The 20,694-nt window shown below is 44.0% G+C and overlaps 1 protein-coding gene across 3 annotated transcripts in view; it reads right to left on the reverse strand.

Annotated features, from left to right (window-relative positions):
* Positions 1-355: 355 nt before the first annotated feature.
* Positions 356-20,694, reverse strand: part of BICRAL (BICRA like chromatin remodeling complex associated protein) — a 62,367-nt gene continuing 42,028 nt past the window's right edge. For all 3 annotated transcript variants that reach the window (XM_068165088.1, XM_068165087.1, XM_068165089.1), the window contains exons 5-12: positions 17,464-19,164; positions 14,758-14,857; positions 13,426-13,523; positions 11,287-11,348; positions 11,019-11,164; positions 10,792-10,886; positions 7,062-7,164; positions 356-4,829 (exon numbers count right to left, since the gene is read on the reverse strand). In XM_068165088.1, the coding sequence (XP_068021189.1) occupies positions 4,030-4,829; positions 7,062-7,164; positions 10,792-10,886; positions 11,019-11,164; positions 11,287-11,348; positions 13,426-13,523; positions 14,758-14,857; positions 17,464-19,164 (3,105 nt within the window). In that variant the 3' untranslated portion in view covers positions 356-4,029. The remainder of the gene's footprint in view (positions 4,830-7,061; positions 7,165-10,791; positions 10,887-11,018; positions 11,165-11,286; positions 11,349-13,425; positions 13,524-14,757; positions 14,858-17,463; positions 19,165-20,694) is intronic.

A 20,694-nucleotide genomic window follows, 5' to 3' on the forward strand; every position in this document is an offset into this window, starting at 1 on the left:
TCAGGAACAGTGTGGCCAGCAGGAGCAGGGAGGTCATTCTGACCCTGTTCTCAGCACTGGTTAGGCCACACCTTGAGTCCTGTGTCCAGCTCTGGGCCCTTCTGTTTAGGAAAGATGTTGAGTTGCTGAAAGGTGTCCAGAGAAGGGCAACAAAGCTGGGGAGGGGTCTGGAGCACAGTCTTGTGAGGAGAGGCTGAGGGAGCTGGGGTTGCTTAGCCTGGAGAAGAGGAGGCTCAGGGGAAACCTTCTTGCTCTCTACAGCTACCTGAAGGGAGGTTGTAGCCAGGTGGGGGTTGGTCTCTTCTCCCAGGCAACCAGCACCAGAACAAGAGGACACAGTCTCAAGCTGTGCCAGGGGAGGTTTAGACTGGATGTTGGGAAGAAGTTCTACACAGAGAGAGAGATTGCCCATTGGAATGTGCTGCCCAGGGAGGTGGTGGAGTCACCATCAATGGAGGTGTTTAAAAAGTGACTGGCTGAGGCACTTGGTGCTATGGCTGAGTTGATTAGATGGGTGATAGGTTGGACTCAATCTCAAAGGTCTTTTCCATCCTGGTTAATTCTCTTCTACAGTGAGGGTGACAGAGCACTGGAACAGGCTGCTCATTGATGCTGCAGAGTCTCCTTCCTTGGACACATTCAAAACCAGTTTGGATGCATTCCTGTGCGTTCTACCCTAGGTGCTCCTGCTTTGGCAGGGGGGTTGGTCCTGATGGATCTCTGGAGATCCCTTCCAACCCCTTACGTACTGTGATGCTGCGCTGCTACCTGCCTAAGCACCGAGCTGGTTATTCCTGTAGGACCTGCAAGCCTTCGCATTGCCTTCCACCCAAGCCTATTAAATACTTCGCCACAGCGCTGCATTATAAAACCCACAGGCGTAAGAGTATTTTGCAACCACACCACTTAAGACTGGGAGCAATCCTCCTCTGGCACTGTAAAACACTCAGCTTGGTTAAAATCAAGACAACCACAGGTAGACATGTTGTTTTTTTTCCCAAATCTTTGGCTGTATTGCAATGGTTGTTTCAATCTGTCATCTTCAACTAAACATTTCCTATCCATGGATTAACAATATATTTACTGACTCGTGTTTTTTTAACAGTATTTATCCAACATAACAAAATAAACTGCAATTTGTTATACCTTTTTTTTCTTTTTTTTAACCTTTTTTTTTTTTTTTTTACAAAACATTTTATAAATATTTTTACAAAATGTATACAAAGCAATTTCAAGTGAAGACATACTTTACAAATGAAGGTATTTAAGCAAATCAAGTCCATACCACACCGACAATAAGTGACACATCCTCTTTAAGTGAAGTCAGTCTGTAAGGCCTCCCTAATCTAAGAGATAAATTATACTAAACCCTTCAAAATTAACACAGTTGTCTTAATTGCCAGGTTAAAATCTGGTTTCCTATTAGGCAGTATTAAATAACATTGAAATCACCATGCTGAGCCAGCAAAATAATGGAACCAGCTTTCGGGCCACGCACGCTCGCATTACTTTGCCAGCCTTAAGCCCACATGATTACTAAGTCCAGAGTTTGTTTGTTTGTTTGTTTTTTAAAGCAGAACACAAATACAATTCTTTCCTTCACTGCTTCATCACGTACCAGAATTCCTTTAGAATTGAATTCCAAGGAGTGAACAACAAAATATTAACAATCTCATCTTGCTTGGATTGATCAATGGGTTCCTCTCCTAAGTAGGCTCAGAGAAATGTGTCTGACCCAATCAGCCATGATTACGTCTTGTGATTTGCCATGTTCTATAACCTGTTGTCCCCCATCCTCAAATGAGAGCCAACAGAAGACACTTAGCCTGATACTGCAATTGTGTATTTGCTGTAGAGAGGCTGGAAACTCCGTACCCATTTGGAGGTGGCACAAAAGCAAGTGAAACAAGTACACAATTTTACTCTTCTTTTTCCCTACAAAAGAAAACTTTCACTAGCTACCATACAGCTGTGTGACTTACTGTGTTCCTCCCCAGATAGTTTAGAACAGTTACATTTCCAAAATGATATAATATGCACCAGGCCCCACAGCCATGAGCATATTATCCAGTCTAAAAAGGCGAGAGGTGAAGAGTTTTGCCCACATGAAAACAACTAACCTCCTGAGAGCCTATTCTAGGGACACCCAACTAAAAACTGAAAACTGGCAATACTTCTTATTACCTTGGATATTTTACACAACACTTGGGAATGTTGGGTTTTTACAGACATGTAAGATTGGCACAACTTTTTGTCAATGGCAATTAGTAACACACAAAACCAGCATTCCTATTCGCGCTGAAGGGGACATGAATTTGCATTGAATTCATCTTTCTCACATTGCTTTCTAGATTTGGTTTCCTTTCCTGGTCAGACAGTGGACTGTAGCTCAATACTGAATTGCACTTACTACTTTCACAAGGATCCAACTCTTGCTTTACTTTGCACTATTCAGATGCACTGAATTAGGTGATGGCAAAGCCTCTTTGTTTCCTTCCCTGGCAATCTGACTGACAACCACAGCTAGTCACAATGAGCCTCATAGATGGCGAAAATTGTCATCAGCAAGTCTGAAAACTGACTGGTAAGCTTTGTAAAAACCTGGGGAAAAGGTCTAGGGGAGAACATGGGAACATTTTTGAAACCACAAAAGCTACACCCTCCTGAGCAGACACATGTACTACAGGCAGGCGACAAATGACAGCACACTGGTGTGCACCAAAAGCACTCATGACCAAAGCAAACTAGGAAAAAAGCAGCATGGGCAGCAAAACAGGAAAAAAAAATGTTAGAGAATAAAATAAATAAATAAAATAATAAGATTCTATCTCAACAATATGACAGAAAGCCAAACACAAACCATGCAATGGTTTCACCTGGCTCTACAACAGGAATTCATAATTACATACGCTTTGATATGTTTAAACACTGGGATTGCTGATCGACTTTGGTCTGTACATATCTTGATAATGACAGCTGCTATGGTGGATGATTTAACATTCTCTGACAGCAAAAAGCAAAAATCATCAAAAATCATCAAAAAATAAACACTGGCCTTTAAATTTAACCAGAGTAAGGCTAATGTCCTCTTAAAATAGAAGCTATGAATAGCGTAAGAGTTTTCAAATCAAAGTGCTTTTGACACTTGGTCTAAAGAAAACAAAGCAACAAAAAAGAGTAAACAAAAATTTATACCACTTCAGAAAGACTTAAGGTTGACTACATCCAAGTATAAAATGCAGAATCTTTTCCTCAAGAGTTAACATATATATGTATTATATATATAAATTCATGGCTCTATCTTGGCCTCATCCTGTACATTTTGCCATTCACTGGCTTCCATTCCACCTGCCTTAGTCAAGCATTTATTACTTCCTATCACGCCACTGTGACTAAGATCATAGAGTATCATCCCACAGACTACACTTACCCACTACAAATATATCAAGTAGTAGTTTCTGCTCAGAAAGCAATAGGAAAGCACTTTTGAGTTTTAAATGATGACGCCTTGTAAACACACTGATGATATCCTTCCAACTCAAGAATTTTAAAGCACAGACTGATAACAAAGCATGTAACCACTTCTGAACAGAGGTACAGCGGGTGTTCCAGAACAACTGAAGAGCTGATGGTTTGTGGAAGAGAAGGGCATGGGAGAATTGTTGCTTCCATCACTTTTTAAAAGCATTTTCCTAGTAAATATACCCTTTCAAGTGACTGTGATTGTCAGTATCTCACCGGATTACGTAGGGCCCAACCACCTGCAACCTTCTTACCTTGCAGTACAGCACAATTATCAGAAGCACTATCGTAATAATACTTGAAACAGAAGGCCCTAACAGACTGCATTATAAAAAGGATTAACTTTACTGGGTATCTCACTGTAACCACAATGAGTATTGCTCTCAAACACAGAACAGAATCTAGTTTAGAAATGTTAACCTTAAATGCATGTCAGGCTGTACTTGTGGTGTCATTCACATTTGCTTCTGCTAAGAGAAACATAACTTGTCCATGGTACTGTAACTATTAACACTCTAAGATACTATTTACAGCTGCTTCTAAAACAGAGTCAGTTTCCACACCTTCACTGTGGTCTGGAATAAATTTTTCCAGGCAGTTTTCCTGTGAAGCAATGGGTGAAAAAGTAGGAAATTCTAACTCGATGGCACCACTACTCGTGGCCTCGTCCTGTGGCTGCCTCCCAGCTTTTTTAAGTTCCAGGATGTTTTTAAAGGTAGTTTCTAGACTCTTGCTGAGCAGTAAGTCTTGCTGGGGTTCATCTGAGCCTTTTCTGTTATCAGGATGTAAAACCTCATTCTTTGGAGAGCTCCTCAGAGTTTTGTCTTGGAGGGAGTTATTACATGGTACCTTTGAGAAAGGCTGCACTATGTTCCTGGATGGTTTGGGGTGTGCTCCGTGGCCGCCTCTCGACACCGTTTTGGACAAGTCTTCGGAGTTCAAAGAATTCTCAGTGGGCTTGGCAAGATCCTTCCCAATCATCTTTTCTTCAGAAAGGGCCAGGTACTGGCTCTCAGAAGAACAATTAGCTTTTTCAAACTTTAAAGCTTTATTGAGGCTCTCTGATTTTTTAGCAGAAGCTATTCCTTCTTGTGGTGTCAGAACGTTGTTAGGCACTAGAGGAAGTTTGCTGTGATTCGTGGGCTCCGCTGCGCTCACTTTGGGGCGGTCTCTGGCTTGGGTTTTGCTAGTCTGACTTCGAGCAGGTAATGTTTTGCTAGACTGATGGTCGCTTTTGCTGGGCTGTGCTTCTTCAGCTGCTTTATCAAATTGTTTGGCAGAACAACAAAAATCAGCCTGATAACCATCTGAAAAACAAGCAGCAACATTTCACTTAAATCACCGGCACATCCAAACAGCCCTGCAATGCAGTTTCTGAGAATAGAGTTCACAGCATCACTAAGGTTGGAAGAGACCTCAAAGATCATCAAGTCCAACCTGTCACCACAGACCTCATGACTAGACCATGGCACCAAGTGCCACGTCCAATCCCCTCTTGAACACCTCCAGGGATGGTGACTCCACCACCTCCCTGGGCAGCACATCCCAATGGCTAACAACTCTCTCAGTGAAGAACTTTCTTCTCACTTTGAGCCTAAACTTCCCCTGGCACAGCTTGAGACTGTGTCCTCTTGTTCTGGTGCTGGTTGCTAGAGAGAAGAGACCAAGGGGCAATGGATGACAACTGCGGTACAGAAGGTTCCACCTCAACATGAGGAAAACTTCTTTACTGTAAGGGTCACAGAGCACTGGAACATGCTGCCCAGAAAGGTTGTGGAGTCTCCTTCCCTAAAGACTTTCCAGACCCATCTGGATGTGTTCCTGTGTGACCTGCGCTAGATTCGATGGCCCTGCTCTGGCAGGGGGGTTGGACTCGAAGATCTCCAGAAGTCCCTTCCAACCCTTAACAACCTGTGATGCTGTATGTATTGTACACTCATGGGTAGGCTTGTGCTGAGGGTGGTGGAACACTGGATCAGGTTGCCCAGGGAGGTGGTTGAGGCCCCTTCCCTGGAGATCACCTAGCATCCACAGCCTGCAGATTCACATCTTGAGAGACATACACATGCTTAAGTGTTCACTGGGTCAACTGTAGGAGATTATCACCAAATTCATCAGCATACAGGCACATACAGTCACCAGAAAACCAGACTAAGGACACTTCCCAGCATTATAAATATGGTACCTGGAAGACAGGTACCTCCTTCAACACAACCTCTGAGTAGCTTTTAAAATACACAGAATATGCATAACACTTAAAAACCTAGTAACTGTGATCTCACACCTTCCCAGTTGCTACATTCAGCACCAGCCTGGTTAAAAATGCTGCCATCTAGCATTCCAAAAGCAGCACTTCATTAAGATCAACAGGAGCACTCATGCTTCATACAACACTCTTCTTTCTGGCTGCCAGCAAACTCACAGCTTCTTCTCCACTAGAACTAAGACCACACAGGAGTGAGGACTATTGTTGAAAGAAACTCAGAACTATTTCTGTGCCAAGCAGGCAATTCATTTATTTTTAACCCCCAATTAAGTGACTTCAAAATCACAGATTCTCTCTGAGAATTACTAGAATTTAACTTGCAATTGCTTTTTCACCACTGTTATTCCCTAGCAATCAGAGCTTTGCTGTGACTGTTTAGAAACCCACTAAATGTGGATAAACTCAACAGACCTGGATGGGGGGAGTGAGTGTGCCCTCGGCAAGGTTGCTGATGATACGCAACTAGGAGGGTTGGCTGGTATGCCAGAAGACTGCCCTGACATCCAACAAGATCTGGACAGGCCAGAGAGTGTAGAGTCCTGCATCTGAGATCCCTAGACTAGGGATCACCCTGCTGAAAAGCAGCTCCATGGAGAAGGGACCTTGGAGTCCTAGTGGCAAGCAAGTTATCCATGGGACAGCAATGCATCCTTGAGGCCCAAAGGGCCAATGGTATCTTGGGGTGCAGCAAGTGCGTCCAGCAGGGCTAGGGAGGGTCTCCTGCTCTGCCTTGGTGAGACCACACCTGGAATAATGTATCCAGTTTTGGGTTCCCCAGTGCAAGAGAGATGGGGATCAACTGGAGAGAGTCCAACAGGGACTTGAACATCTCTTCTATGAAGGACTGTGACAAGTGGGGCTGTTCAGTCCTGAGAAGGCTGAGAGGGAATCTTATTAATGTCTATAAATATCTGAGTGGTGGGTGCCAGGATGAAGGTGACAGTCCCTTTCTGGTGGTGCCCAGTGGTAGGACAACAGGTACAAGCTGTAACACAGGAGGTTCCACTTCAACATGAGGAGAAACCTCTTTATTGTGAGGGTGACAGAGCACTGAAGCAGGCTGCCCAGAGAGGTTGTGGAGTCTCCTCCTCTGGAAACTTGTAAAACCTGTCTGGATGCATTTCTGTGCAGATTGCTCTAGGTGGTACTGTTTTGGCAGGGGGAAGGGTTTGGACTAGATGCTCTCTAGAGATCCCTTCTACCCCCTAACATTCTGGGGTTCTATGATATCTGTGATACATTTAAAAAGATTCTGGAGTTAGCCATGACTTACCAGGATCCACAAGTGCAAGACGCTTATCCCGGGTCAGAGATGCCCTTTCATCCTGGTTAAACATCCTATCGATCATCACCATTTCTGCAGAGGGATTGATCCGCTGCAGGAAAAGGAGAAACAACAATTGTAATCAAAAAAGCACAACAAAACACACAAACCAAACAAAAATATCCCTAGCCACCCCTATGCTGTCAGCCAAACAAAGCATTTTTCCTTAGTTACTCCCCAGAGACCACTCCCCAGCCTCTTCAACAACCCTGACTGCAACACCAGCCACTACTGAGAATGAGCCGTGAGTCATTATACACATTGTATGGCACATCATCTAGTGAAGATAATAAGACAAGGAAGTACTATTCCAATGGCAGGAACTCTGCCTTTTCAGGACTGAGTATGCTTACCAAAACACACCACATCTTTCTCTTTTAGAGAGGAAGCCAGCAAGAACCTCACAATGGGACCAACCCATCCTCTTCTCTCTTTCCTGTCCTTCTCTTCTATCCTTAGTTGTAACTAGCTAGTGCTGAGCTGAGTTTTGTTGATAATGCTTTCAAGACAGGTAGATCCATCCATCACAGAACAAAGTTCACTGGCTAATAATAATAAACAACCAGGTTGGAAGAGACCTTCAAGATCATCGTGTCCAAGCCATCAACCAATCCAACACCACCTAAACAACTAACCCATGGCACCAAGCACCCTATCAAGTCTCCTCCTGAACACCTCCAGTGATGGTGACTCCACCACCTCCCCAGGCAGCACATTCCAATGGGCAATCACTCTCTCTGTGTAGAACTACTTCCTGACATCCAACCTAAACGTCCCCTGGCGCAGCCTGAGACTGTGTCCTCTTGTTCTGGTACCGGCTGCCTGGGAGAAGAGACCAACATCCACCTGTCTACAACCTCCCTTCAGGTAGTTGTAGAGAGCAATAAGGTCACCCCTGAGTCTCCTCTTCTCCAGGTTAATCAAGCCCAGCTCCCTCAGTCTCTCCTCATAGGGCTGTGTTCCAAACCCCTCACTAACTTTGTTGCCCTTCTCTGGACTCGTTCCAGCAAGTCAACCTCCTTCCTAAACTGAGGGGCCCAGAACTGGACACAGGACTCGAGGTGTGGCCTAACCAGTGCAGTGCACAGGGGCAGAATGACCTCCCTGCTCCTGCTGGGCAGCTAGTACCAAATCTGAACACTATGTGAAATAACCTCTTCAAAATGACTGAACAGGATTTTACCATACAACATAACAGATGCTAAAAGAACAGATTCTAATCTCCATCCCCTCCTTTGCACTTGCTACTACATGCAAATATTTCACAGTTAGTATGCTTTCTAATGGGACTGCTAGATTCCTAAACTATTGATTTGAATTTAAATGTCTATGGCATGAGACTTAACACATCCAAGTGCCAGGTTCTGCACATTGGCCACAACAACCCCAGGCAGTGCTACAGGATGGGGACAGAGTGGCTGGAGAGCAGCCAGACAGAGAGGGACCTGGGGGTACTGGTCAGTGGTAGGCTGAACATGAGCCTGCAGTGTGCCCAGGCAGCCAAGAGGGCCAATGGCATCCTGGCCTGCATCAGGAACAGTGTGGCCAGCAGGAGCAGGGAGGTCATTCTGCCCCTGTACACTGCACTGGTTAGGCCACACCTCGAGTCCTGTGTCCAGTTCTGGGCCCCTCAGTTTAGGAAGGAGGTTGACTTGCTGGAAGGTGTCCAGAGAAGGGCAACAAAGCTGGGGAGTGGTTTGGAACACAGCCCTGTGAGGAGAGACTGAGGGAGCTGGGGTTGCTTGGCCTGGAGAGGAGGAGACTCAGGGGTGACCTTATTGCTCTCGACAACTACCTGAAGGGAGGTTGTAGACAGGCAGAGGTTGGTCTCTTCTCCTAGGCAACCAGAACAAGAGGACACAGTCTCAGGCTGCGCCAGGGGAGGTTTAGGCTGGATGTTAGGAGGAAGTTCTATACAGAGAGAGTGATTGCCCATTGGAATGGGCTGCCTGTGGTGGTGGTGGAGTCACCATCACTGGAGGTGTTCAGAAGGAGACTTGATGGGGTGCTTGGTGCCATGGTTCAGTTGATTAGGTGGTGTTGGATTGGTTGATAGGTTGGACGCAATGATCTTGAAGGTCTCTTCCAGCCTGGTCTATTCTATGTATTCTACTCAAATTCAAAGCTTTTCCAGGCATGAAGACTAGCATGTCTGAAGCCACAATCACATTTTCTGATCCTTGCAAAACACATTCTTGAAGTACTTTGACAGTTTTCTTTTTCCCTCGTGCCTGGGATTGTGAAAGCACTTAAATAAGAAGCATTTGTGATGAAAATGTGAGGCTCCACCTAGCTTCTAAGGAGAAGCAATGATTTCCTGAACTGTAATATGATTTGGCTACCATTATTATATGCTTGGAGACCTCTGACTGGAGATTTTTAGGCTCTGTTACTCACAGAAATCTTTTGCCTGACTATTGCAGCCTGTTCAACACAAAAGGAAAGTATAAGCAGAGAGCAGAAGTTCAAGTGTCTTCAATGACTACAAACTTCCCTACAACAGCACCCTTATTTAGGTGGCATGTCAAATAAAAATTCAACTCATTTCACCAATTTTAAGCTGTGTGCATACCCTTAAGACAGCCACTAAGACTGCTAGGATGACAACAAGTCCACTGGCTATAAACATGCAGCTCAACCTTCATAAGGTGACAAACAGTATCAACAGAAGGAATTTCAGTGCTAGCTCTCACCTTCCTGTAGCTGTATTTGTATTTTATCAAGCTTGAATCTCATCCTATAAACATAAAATCCAATCCTATAAACATAAAAACCAAGCTGTGTGGTGCAGCAGACAGGCTGGAGGGAAGGGAGGCCATCCAGAGGGACCTTGACAGGCTGGAGAGATGGGCACAAGCCAACCTCATGAAGTTCAATAAGACCAAGGGCAGGGTCCTGCATCTGGGTCGAGGCAATCCCAGGCACAAATCCAGGCTGGGCAGGGACTGGCTGGAAAGTAGCCCTGAGGAGAGAGACTTGGGGGTGCTGGTGGACAAAAAGCTCAACAGGAGCTCTCAGTGTGCACTTGCAGCCCGCAAAGCCAATCAGATCCTGGGCTGCATCAGGAGAAGTGTGGCCAGCAGGTCGAGGGAGGTGATCCTCCCCCTCTACTCAGCCCTGCTGAGACCCCACCTGGAGTACTGTGCCCAGTTCTGGAGCCCCTATTACAAGAGGGATGTGGAGGTGCTGGAAGGTGTCCAGAGAAGGGCCAGGAGGATGATCAGAGGGCTGGAGCACCTCTCCTATGAGGACAGACTGAAGGAGTTGGGGCTGTTCAGTCTGGAGAAGAGAAGGCTCCGAGGTGACCTCATTGTGGCCTTCCAGTATCTGAAGGGGGCTACAGGAAGGCTGGGGAAGGACTTCTCAGGATCTCAGGTAGTGACAGGACTAGGGGGAATGGAATGAAGCTGGAGGTGGGGAGATTCAGGCTGGATGCGAGGAGGAGGTTCTTCACTATGAGAGTGGTGAGACCCTGGAATGGGTTGTCCAGGGAGGTGGTCGAGGCCCTGTCCCTGGGGGTGTTTAAGCCCAGGCTGGATGAGGCTCTGTCCAGCCTGATCTAGTGTGGGGTGTCCCTGCCCATGGCAGGGGGGTTGGAACTAGATGATCCTTGTGGTCCCTTCCAACCCTGAATGAAACTATGAAACTATGAAAATGCACCTGGGCTTGTAGACCTTACCATTGCATCTTCTATAAGCAAGCATCTGTACTTGTTCAGCATAGCCTGTGTCCTCTTCAGAAGCTGGGTAGCTACAGATTCAAATTCACTGTCCACTGGAAAGACAAGAGCATACTTTCAAGCACTGCTCTTCAGGAACCTGTGAACATTTTTACATGTTCCCCCCTCCTTACTGCTCTAACTTATACAAAGAACTCTCTCAAAACATGGGTACAAAAGAAAATTACCTTTCCTTAAGTCCTCCTCTGTGGGCAGTGATCCCTGGCACACATGGTACGAAAGGAGCCTCTGAACTGCGTCATTTAATGACCTGAACTGGCTTTTGTCCGGCGTCACAGCACGCATTTGATCCTTCTGCAACTGCTGCAGAATACTGCGAGGACAATTGATGACAATTAACACATACTCTAAGGGAAGTTGATACATGCATGACAACCACAAAGAAATTCAGGTTAGAGGAAACATCTGCTACAAAATTATGAAAGAATGACTTACAAAGCTCCTTTAGTTAACTGTTTAGCAGCAGGCCTTTTCTGTCCAACTAAATGACCATCCACCTAAGTTCAAAATGAAAGAAAAGTTACAATGCATTTCCTCCTTGGCAGAACCTCTATTTCAGCATTTCTTTCTGAAAGCCAAGTGTATCACCAATACTAAGTGCAATCACCATGTAAGTAACATGCTTTCAACTGTCACATATTTTCACAGGGTAATGCATCGAAGAAAATGTGGAAATCACTTCTCTTACACAAACCAAGGGTCTGAAATACTTCCTGCAGGCCAGTTCCACCACAACTACCTGAAGGGGGGGTTGTAGACAGGCAGAGGTTGGTCTCTTCTCCCAGGCAGCCAGCACCAGAACAAGAGGACACAGTCTCAGGCTGCACCAGGGGAGGTTTAGGCTGGAGGTTAGGAGGAAGTTTTACACAGAGAGAGTGATTGCCCATTGGAATGGGCTGCCTGGGGAGGTGGTGGAGTCACCATCATTGGAGGTGTTCAGGAGGAGACTTGATGGGGTGCTTGGTGCCATGGGTTAGTTGTTTAGGGGGGTTGGATTGGTTGATGGGTTGGACATGATGATCTTGAAGGTCTCTTCCAACCTGGTCTGGTCTATTCTATTCTATTCTATTCACTAGGAAAAAGGCTGATTATTGAATTTAGCAAGTGAAAAGGAAAGGCACAACTAAAAACTTTTCCAAAGCAATCTGCTCTCAAGAACTGTCTCCACGTCTCACCTAATGCCATCTTGCTTGACTTGGATGGATGAGAGTATCTGCCAGGAAAGCAGGCTAAGGTTGCATACTTGAACTCTCAAAAGTCCTAAGGGCTGGGTTGAGGGTGGAAGCAGTTCTCAGAATTCTGTTTCAGTGCTGATGCTACAGATACATCCATCAGATACATCTACTTTATCTTCTTTCCTTAAGGATTTATGAAGCCAAAGTTTTTCAAGGGAACACTCTGCTAAGATGTGAGGCTCTCTGAGGTGGTAAAGGCTCATATTCCTACTGTGGACAGTACTGCAATCCAAGTACTCTCCAAAAGAAACCATCTGGACCAAAGAGTCTTTGCTTACTATGAAGTTGTTGGGGGTTTCAGTAAACAAAATTGGTCACAGAGCAAGAATTACTTACAATTTTTAAAGAAAGATTGCATGGCAGCTCTTTTAACAGTTAGAAGTAACATGAAAGCATGTGGTAGAGAATCCTCTTAGCAAAGCAGGAGTAGCATGAAGCAGGCACACTGTAGTGGTACTTGCAGCTCTTTTAACAGTTAGAAGTAACATGAAAGCATGTGGTAGAGAATCCTTCTTAGCAAAACAGGAGTAGCATGAAGCAGGCACACTGTAGCAGTACTTGCTGGCCAGAAGGCCTTTAGTCTCAAAGCAATGAGAACCAATGATGGCAAATACAGGCTGAACTCCCAACTGAGCACTGTTGTTATCTACCGTACCTAACTATGAGGAGCAGAAAAATCATTCCCAGCACAGCGCCAGCGAGGAACAGCAATTCTAAACCAGATCCTCCCATTTGCTTCCATAACTTTCCAGTTTAGTTCCATCCACAACAGAGCCCACACTTTGAGGCCTCCATCATCTAATCCTTGATTCTTGCTCTCAGCTATTCAGTCCATGAGCATAACAACCATACCCTTCCTCTAGAAATTCTTGTATTACCTCTCCAAAATAGGTGGCCTCCCTTTGAGCCCTAGGCCTTGGGCATTGTGTTAAATATATAGAAGAACTTTCGGTGGTTAGGAAAAGAAAGAAGACAATGCAGTAAAGAATAAACCAGACAGAGAGCAGCTGGAATTTTTCTGCCACTTCTCACAGACTATTGCCTTCCAATCAGCTACTGAATAGTTGAGTTTCTAAGAAGTCGTAACAGCAGGCCTGGTGTGTCCAAGTCAGTGAAGAATTGCTGTGTCATATAAAATTATCCTTATGGAACAGTCACAACCCACTTACTGAATTAAATCTCAAAATATTCCATGTCTATTATGTCACAGCAGAATTTGACAAGCTTAAGCAACTTTACATACTCTAGAAAACCCTGCAGGGACTCCTAGACGATCATGTTGAAATACTCCTAATTGCACTAAGATTTTAAGGGAAAGAGAAGTGGAAGTATTCTCTACCTGTATACTCTGTTGAACTGATGATGATCCTAATACTTTTTCTTGTGGCTGTGCTGTTCCTAGAGATTGCTGTATGATTTTTCCTCCAGAGTCCTGTCCTATAAAAAAAAGTGTTAAAGAGACTCTTGTCATCCTGAGGAAGAACAGAATAATATCTTGGACCTATCCTGATGATTTCACTTAGATTAAATTGACTTGTAGGATAAAGATACAGGTCTCATGCTAAAAACCCATTAGTGCAACTACCCTACAGGGTAACTGACTCACAGAAATTCAACAGGACTTACATTTTGTGACAGAAACTACAAAAATCCTCAGACAGAAGTAACACCCTACCACAGTACTGCAGCATAAGAAGATATCTGAGCACTGTAAGTAGAGTGTCAAAACAACTTACTGAAAATCAAGAGTACATTTTATCAGGTTTTTCACTATTAACTCTCCCATGAGCATATAAACCAAATGCTTCTAGAGCTCCTGAAAGTATTTGGACAACAAGAACCATTTCCACCCCCCTCCGTGTATTCTAAACAGGCAGGTTTCCTGAAATTGCCTTGCTGAGGAATTCAAACAGCATCCTAGCACTCAGAATTTATTATTGATTTTTCCCTTTAAAAAACATCCCAAAACAAAAAAAAAAGCCAAAAACCACACACACAAAACCCCCCATGCTCATTGCAGAGAACTGCCTGGAGAATCTGCACATGAAAGTACACAAGACGGGGGAGCAGGGAAACAACAGGATCTTATTCAAAAGGGCTACTTATGTACAAAGAAAATATGAAGGTTATTGCATTTTTCCATTTCCTTTGAATATATTGGGTTTGAAAAGCCCAGGACTTTGCCATGAAGGACACAGTAACCGTTGTAACTCCAGGTGACACGTTCAGAAACAAATCCAAGTGAGGACAGCCTACACAGCTTTGCAATCGCTGTTTTTCTTTCCTCTGTATCTGAAGCACCCATCACAAATGAGGGTCTAGAAGTTTCATACAATTTTTAGCAGATGTCCATATTTTGGGGGAGGAGGGTGGGAGGGGAGAAACAAGAAAAATGAAAGAAGGTAGACCTTTCAGTTTTACAGAGGGGAGAGATGATCCTTACTGTGGAGCATCAAACCTCCACGCTGCAACATAAAGCGCCACGGCCGGGGAGAAACAAAAACACATTTGGAAGCAGAAGGATTTTGTTTGCGTTCTTCTAACAACACAATCTTGATAACCTTTAGGAGCCTGTAAGTGTGAGCCCCCAATGAAAGACTGACACATCAAAGGATCAATTTCTACTGCTGGAGAAAGTTAAGAAAATTATTTTAAGAAGACCTTAGTTGACCTGATAGCGTGTTGCTCAGGAGACTGCTGAGCTGAGGCTGCCGCAAATTATCTTGCATCTTCAACGCAGGAACTGCTGAGGTCTGGTTCAGATTTTTCTTCTGTGCCACATACATTTAAAACAAACAAACACACTGTCAAATATTTACCAGAAGCTTTAACAAACAGGAAAAAAAGTTAAAGAGACAACTGAAACTCAGCTCTAAGACATCCTTTTTTCCACATCAAATTCCTCAATGGTGACATTTAAAGGGAGATAACCCCAGACGTGTATACCAGCACCAGAACAAGAGGACACAGTCTCAAGCTGTGCCAGGGGAGGTTTAAGCTGGATGTTAGGAAGAAATTCTTCCCAGCAAGAGAGATTGGCCATTGGAATGTGCTGCCCAGGGAGGTGGTGGAGTCACCATCACTGGAGGTGTTTAGGAAGAGCCTGGATGAGGCACTTGGTGCCATGGTTTAGTTGATTAGATGGTGTTGGGTGATAGGTTGGACTCAATGATCTCAAAGGTCTTTTCCAACCTGGTTTATTCCATTCTATATATTCTATTCTATATAAACCACCAAGCAGTGCTGCCATCTGAAGTGGCAGAGCTTAGTCTTCTCATTGCTCAGGTAAAAGGCCAGACTACACCTCAGTCTGTCAGCAGCCTTCAGCTGCTGATGTCAGATTGCTCTACAATACATAAAGTTTCTTGCAGAAAAGCATCTTTAGTTGGTATTGAAGCTTTCATCCGACCCTAGGATGTTTGTTAACACAATTCTGAATGCTCTGGAGGTGCTTGGGAGAAGGAATCAAAATATTTAGCCAGGTGGGGGTTGGTCTCTTCTCCCAAGCAACCACCAACAGAACAAGAGGACACAGTCTCAAGCTGTGCCAGGGGAGGTTTAGGCTGGATGCTAGGAAGAAGTTCTTCTCAGCAGGAGAGATTGGCCATTGGAATGTGCTGCCCAGGGAGGTGGTGAAGTCACCATCCCTGGAGGTGTTTAAGAGGAGACTGGTTGAGGGACTTGGTGCCATGGTTTAGTTGTTTAGATGGTGTTGGGTGATAGATTGGACTCAATCTCAAAGGTCTTTTCCAACTTGGTTAAAATTCTATTCTATATTCTATTCTATCTCAGACACCCCAATTCCTCCTAAGTTCAGGAATTTTATGAAGTGAATCAAGGGGGAATAGAAATGACACTGAAACTACAAGTATACATGAGTAACATTGTAGAAGACTGATGGATGGTTCTCAGAAAGCTCAGTTTTTGAGTCTCAAAACTGCACGATGACTAAATAAGCTGTCTCTGCAACAAAAAATATACACAGTGGAACAAACAGTCCAGTGTTCAGTGCCTAAATGATATATATGGTTTACAATGCAGCACAGTATTAAACATTGAAGTGCAAGCAAACTAAAAAGATCATGGTAATCAGTAGAATTTGTTCTCTGTAGCTCCAACTTTTAGCTCCCAAACTGTAGCAGAAAAACAAAATACTTTTTTCACAGCACTAGGAACTCTTGTGCTTCTAGCACTGCTGAAACTCACTAGCCCAGCACATTATTCTAGCAATAGGAAGATGTAGACACAGGGTCAAGCAAACCTCAAATCACTTATCTGCAAACAAGATGTTGCAATCTGTGCTAGCAGCTTTGGAAAAGACTAAAAATGTGGCTGCACACTATCTTTGCCCTTACTTTCCAAGTACACGTTATCTTCTAAGACATGTTATTTCATTGCCCTTTGCAGTCTTGGCTAAAAAAACTATCCATTGCATCACTGAGCACAAAGACAGTTCTAAGATAATTAGTGCAAATGCATTCTGAGACAACTGGCAGTATTTTATGATGACCATGCCAAGCAGGGGGGTGGTTAAAAAAAAAAGGTCAGACTTGAAAGTAAAGCTTGTTGCTAACTGTGTGACAAATCACCGAGTTCAATAGCCACAGCATTTGAAGTTCCTTCATGAAGCAGACAATCTTGAACTGAGCATATACATCAGCTGCACAAAACATGACCACTTCTCACCTAAAAAGTAAATCCAGGAGCTTTTTAAACTCATTCATTACTAAGCAGATCCCTTCTCAGAGAAAATATTTGTACACATTCTTGTACAGACTGCTTTAAAAGGTATTTCCTTTTAGGGACTGCCAGGAATCCCTCTTGCCTTGTCTGTGCTTCAAAGCTGAAAGCTTCTAACTGCTCCAGATGCACAGAACAGTGGGCAAAATGCCAGTATGGCAAATAACATATGAAGCCTTGCAATCAGTTATTTGAATAGGTGAAACCTTGAACAAACATGCATAGCTTTTAGTGAGGACAAAAGGCTTCTAAGTGCAAAGAAGTTACCCAAGCTTTTACATCTAGCTTTATGGCAAGATTTTCAAGAGACCTCATAGTTGCATAATCTTACAAGGTCCATTCCTTTAAATGGGATCAGAATGAGATCAGTGCTGAGCAGTTCTGAAAGTATCACTATAAATTAGCAACAAAATCTGAATTAATGGAAGTGATACTCATTCAAGCAGCAAGAAGACCTCAGAATGTACCAAGTGACACTGTCCCTCTGGTTTACAGAGAGTTTCAGCAGCTGCAGGGGATTTGCAACAATACCAAATAAGTGCTCTCTGTATTAGCAGCAACTTCAATACTTTGTTCAATAGATTTGGGCACAGCTTAGAAGCATTTATTTGGCTACATTCTCAAGCAGCTTTCATACCTGACCACAGGCAAACTGTTGCTGTGTTACTCCAACTGAGGTGTGGCTAAAGGTGCTGACCGACTTGGAAGAGGAAACTGGAAGACGATGAGATGTACTGATGGGAGCTTGAGTTCTGGTTTGTGTGAGCTGATCTCCAGTGAAGTTTCCTCCTGACGCGACAGACTGCACTGATGGTCCCAAGCTAGGATGCACTGAGCCAGAAGAGCTTGCGACAGCAAACCGATTAGAGGCTGACATATTCGAGACTGTCGACTGCCCAGGTGACATCGTAGTGAAACTTGATCTGCCTTGAGAAACGTTAGCTTGACTGGGTGACAAATGCAACACTGTTGGTGATGCCTGCTGCAGTGGCACCTGTCCACCAACAATTTGTGATGTCCCATGATTTACTATAACTTGGTTTCCAGGAGCTGTGAAAGTTTGGCCAGAAACAAGCTGAACAGCTGTGCTCTGATTATTCAGCATCTGTCCTGAATATGACTGGTTGGCTCGTAGCATGTTTGTAGAGTTCCTGTTGAGCATTAAATGCTCAGTGGACACTTGGCTAGGAACCAGCTGGGAAGGCTGAGTCTGAAGAAGTTGTCCATTGATGGCCTGGACATGATGAACTGAATTGGAATTAACAGACAAACTTGTAGGTATGAGAAACTGGTTTTGAGGTGCATGAGGCTGTCCCATAGGAGAATGGATAACAATACTACCTCCAGCATTGCTAACTGTCTGAGGTGTAACTGATTTTCTTGTACTTTGTTGATTAACAATATTAACAGACATATGAGGACCAACTACTGAACTCTGAGGTGAGCTTGCAGAAGCAAACGGAATCCCTTGCTGTACGTGATGTTGCTGTATTCCCAAGTTGTTCACATTGTAAGCAGTTTGCTGACCCATCTGGACAGGCTTTGGTTGGATATTAATGGGAACTTTGTTAGAGTTTGGTGCCAAACCCCTCTGAATGATGATATTATGGACAGGCAATGATGTCTGAAAATTTGTGCTGTTAAATGGAACAGTTACAGGTTGTGCTACCGGACTTGAACTTGAGTTACCAAACAGTGAGTTACCATTTGGAGTCTGTCTATGAACCAGGAGGCCACTACTCATGTTGGCAGGTGTTTGTTGACCATTGCCTTTCAGTATTATCTGAGAACCATCAAGGTTGTTAATGGTCATCATGGAAGGCTGACTACTAAATGAACCAATTAGCTGTATCTGCCCAGAACCACTGATCTGGCTGCTATTAGACAAATGCTGGCCAGGAACACTAATTCCAACATGTTGCATAAAGCCATGTTGCACACCAACAGTATTGCTTGCAAAGGATGCTCCAACAGGTTGCTGTACCACTTGAGTAACTCCTATAGGTTGCAACGTCTGACCTGAGTAATTAGAAACATTAGAAGCCTGAGTAAAGGATGCTGATGAAGAAGGATGAAGCTGAGCTTGTGCAAACTGTTGGCTAGAACCTACACTGGCATCCAAATATGCCTCTTCTGCCAAAGTCTGTTCAGTAATATTGGCCTCCTGCAAGGACTTCTGAAGAATATCAAAAGGCTGATCCTCAGCAAGATCAGGTAAAGGAGAAGACACAAGTTCATCTTCAAGAAACTGAAGGCTAGTGGACAGCTGCAGTCCATCGCTAGACCCCTCTCCAAGCTGGCCACTTACACCTTTTACAGACGACTTAGGATCAGTGTTCTGAAATATAGAAACAAGAAATAAAACATTTTCAGACATTCCAAGCTCTAACCTTGTTTCCCCCCTCTTTTCATCAAGCAAACTTTATAAAAGGAGACTCTTTGCATACAGTGACCCTTGCTCTATCCAGTGGGCCAGCATAAACATCTGAGCTACTAACATCCCACACATGCCCTCCTAACAGACTGCTGCAGATACCACTCTGCTTCTCAAGTCTCCCAACTGTGCAGCTGCACTGTTTTCAGGAGGATGTGACCTGCTCTTTAAGTACCATTTGCCCTCCCTCAAGCACAGCACTGTCTAGACAAAAGGATAAAAGAAAAAGGAGTGAAAAGACCTCTATTGTAATTCAGTTTGGGGCAAAGTTTCAGTAGCAACAGTAGTGGCAGAGAAAGAGCAGGACAAAGGTGCTCTTGCACCGACTCCCTCTATTAAATGAGATCCAACTCTAAAACCCTGCCATTATTTCTGCAGTCCTAATCATTTCATAAGGCTAAGGAATTACACTAATTCTGGTGCAGAGAAATTTCAGAAGCAAAGCAGTAAGAAAGTCAATGCTAGAGACTTTATGGTCTATGCTAGTAAAAAAGATTACAGAGAACTATAAACATTGAAACTGCAGCAAACAGCAAGTGCCACCTTCAATGAAAAAAATCCTTCCTTCAAATCCACATCCCAAACACTGTGATGAGGAAATTCAGAACCTGCTTTACTCTGGCTGGCAGCAAGCTCTTCATACAATAGAATTACATCCAGAAACTCCAGACAGCACAAGCACCGAGTTTCCACGGGTGGAATGACAAGTTTAAATGCATAAAGCTTGCAAGAGCTTTAAGTTTAGGGTACACCTCCTAAATTGCAGAATCACCTCTCAACCATCCACAACCAACATCCAGTTTCTTTTTTGGTCAGGATAAATGCAAAATACATCTGAAGTGATAAGAGCCTTCACTCTGTGAAGGTCACAGACACTTGTTTTCACCACATAAAAACAGTGTGGAGATGCTGCAAACTCCAATGTCACACGCAGCGAACATCCCCACCCAAACTTCAGTTCCCCAAGTGTACTATTCAAAATTACACCCTGATCTGCTTCTGAATGTCTCTGGATTTTATGACACCTCAGTCATTTCAACATGACAAAAGACAGTTTTTAAAACCCAAGGAAACATTTTCAAATGCAATTTTGAAATGACAATAAGCTTTCACATCTATGTTAACAGGAGGAATTAAGCTATCTGTACTGGGTTTGGCTTAGCTGGAGTTAATTCTCCTCACAGCATCTGCCTACTGCTGTGTTTTGCAGTAGCTGATAACACGGCAGTGTTTTGGCTGCTGTTGAGTAAGTATCCAGGCTGTGTCTTTTCAACATTTCCCTTCCCCAAGAGTATGCTGAGGGGTGGGCAGGATCTTGGAAGGACTTGGCTGAGCCAGCTGACCCGGACTGACCAAAGGGGTATTCCATACCATGTGCCATCAGCTCAGAGAGAAGAATGAAGTGAAAGAAGGAAGTGGGGGGATTTGTGCATG

This window comes from Melanerpes formicivorus, unplaced genomic scaffold (genome assembly GCF_026170545.1).
Source record: "Melanerpes formicivorus ecotype bairdi unplaced genomic scaffold, bMelFor1.0.p_v2 SCAF_84, whole genome shotgun sequence".
In the NCBI taxonomy this organism is placed as follows: Eukaryota; Metazoa; Chordata; class Aves; order Piciformes; family Picidae; genus Melanerpes; species Melanerpes formicivorus.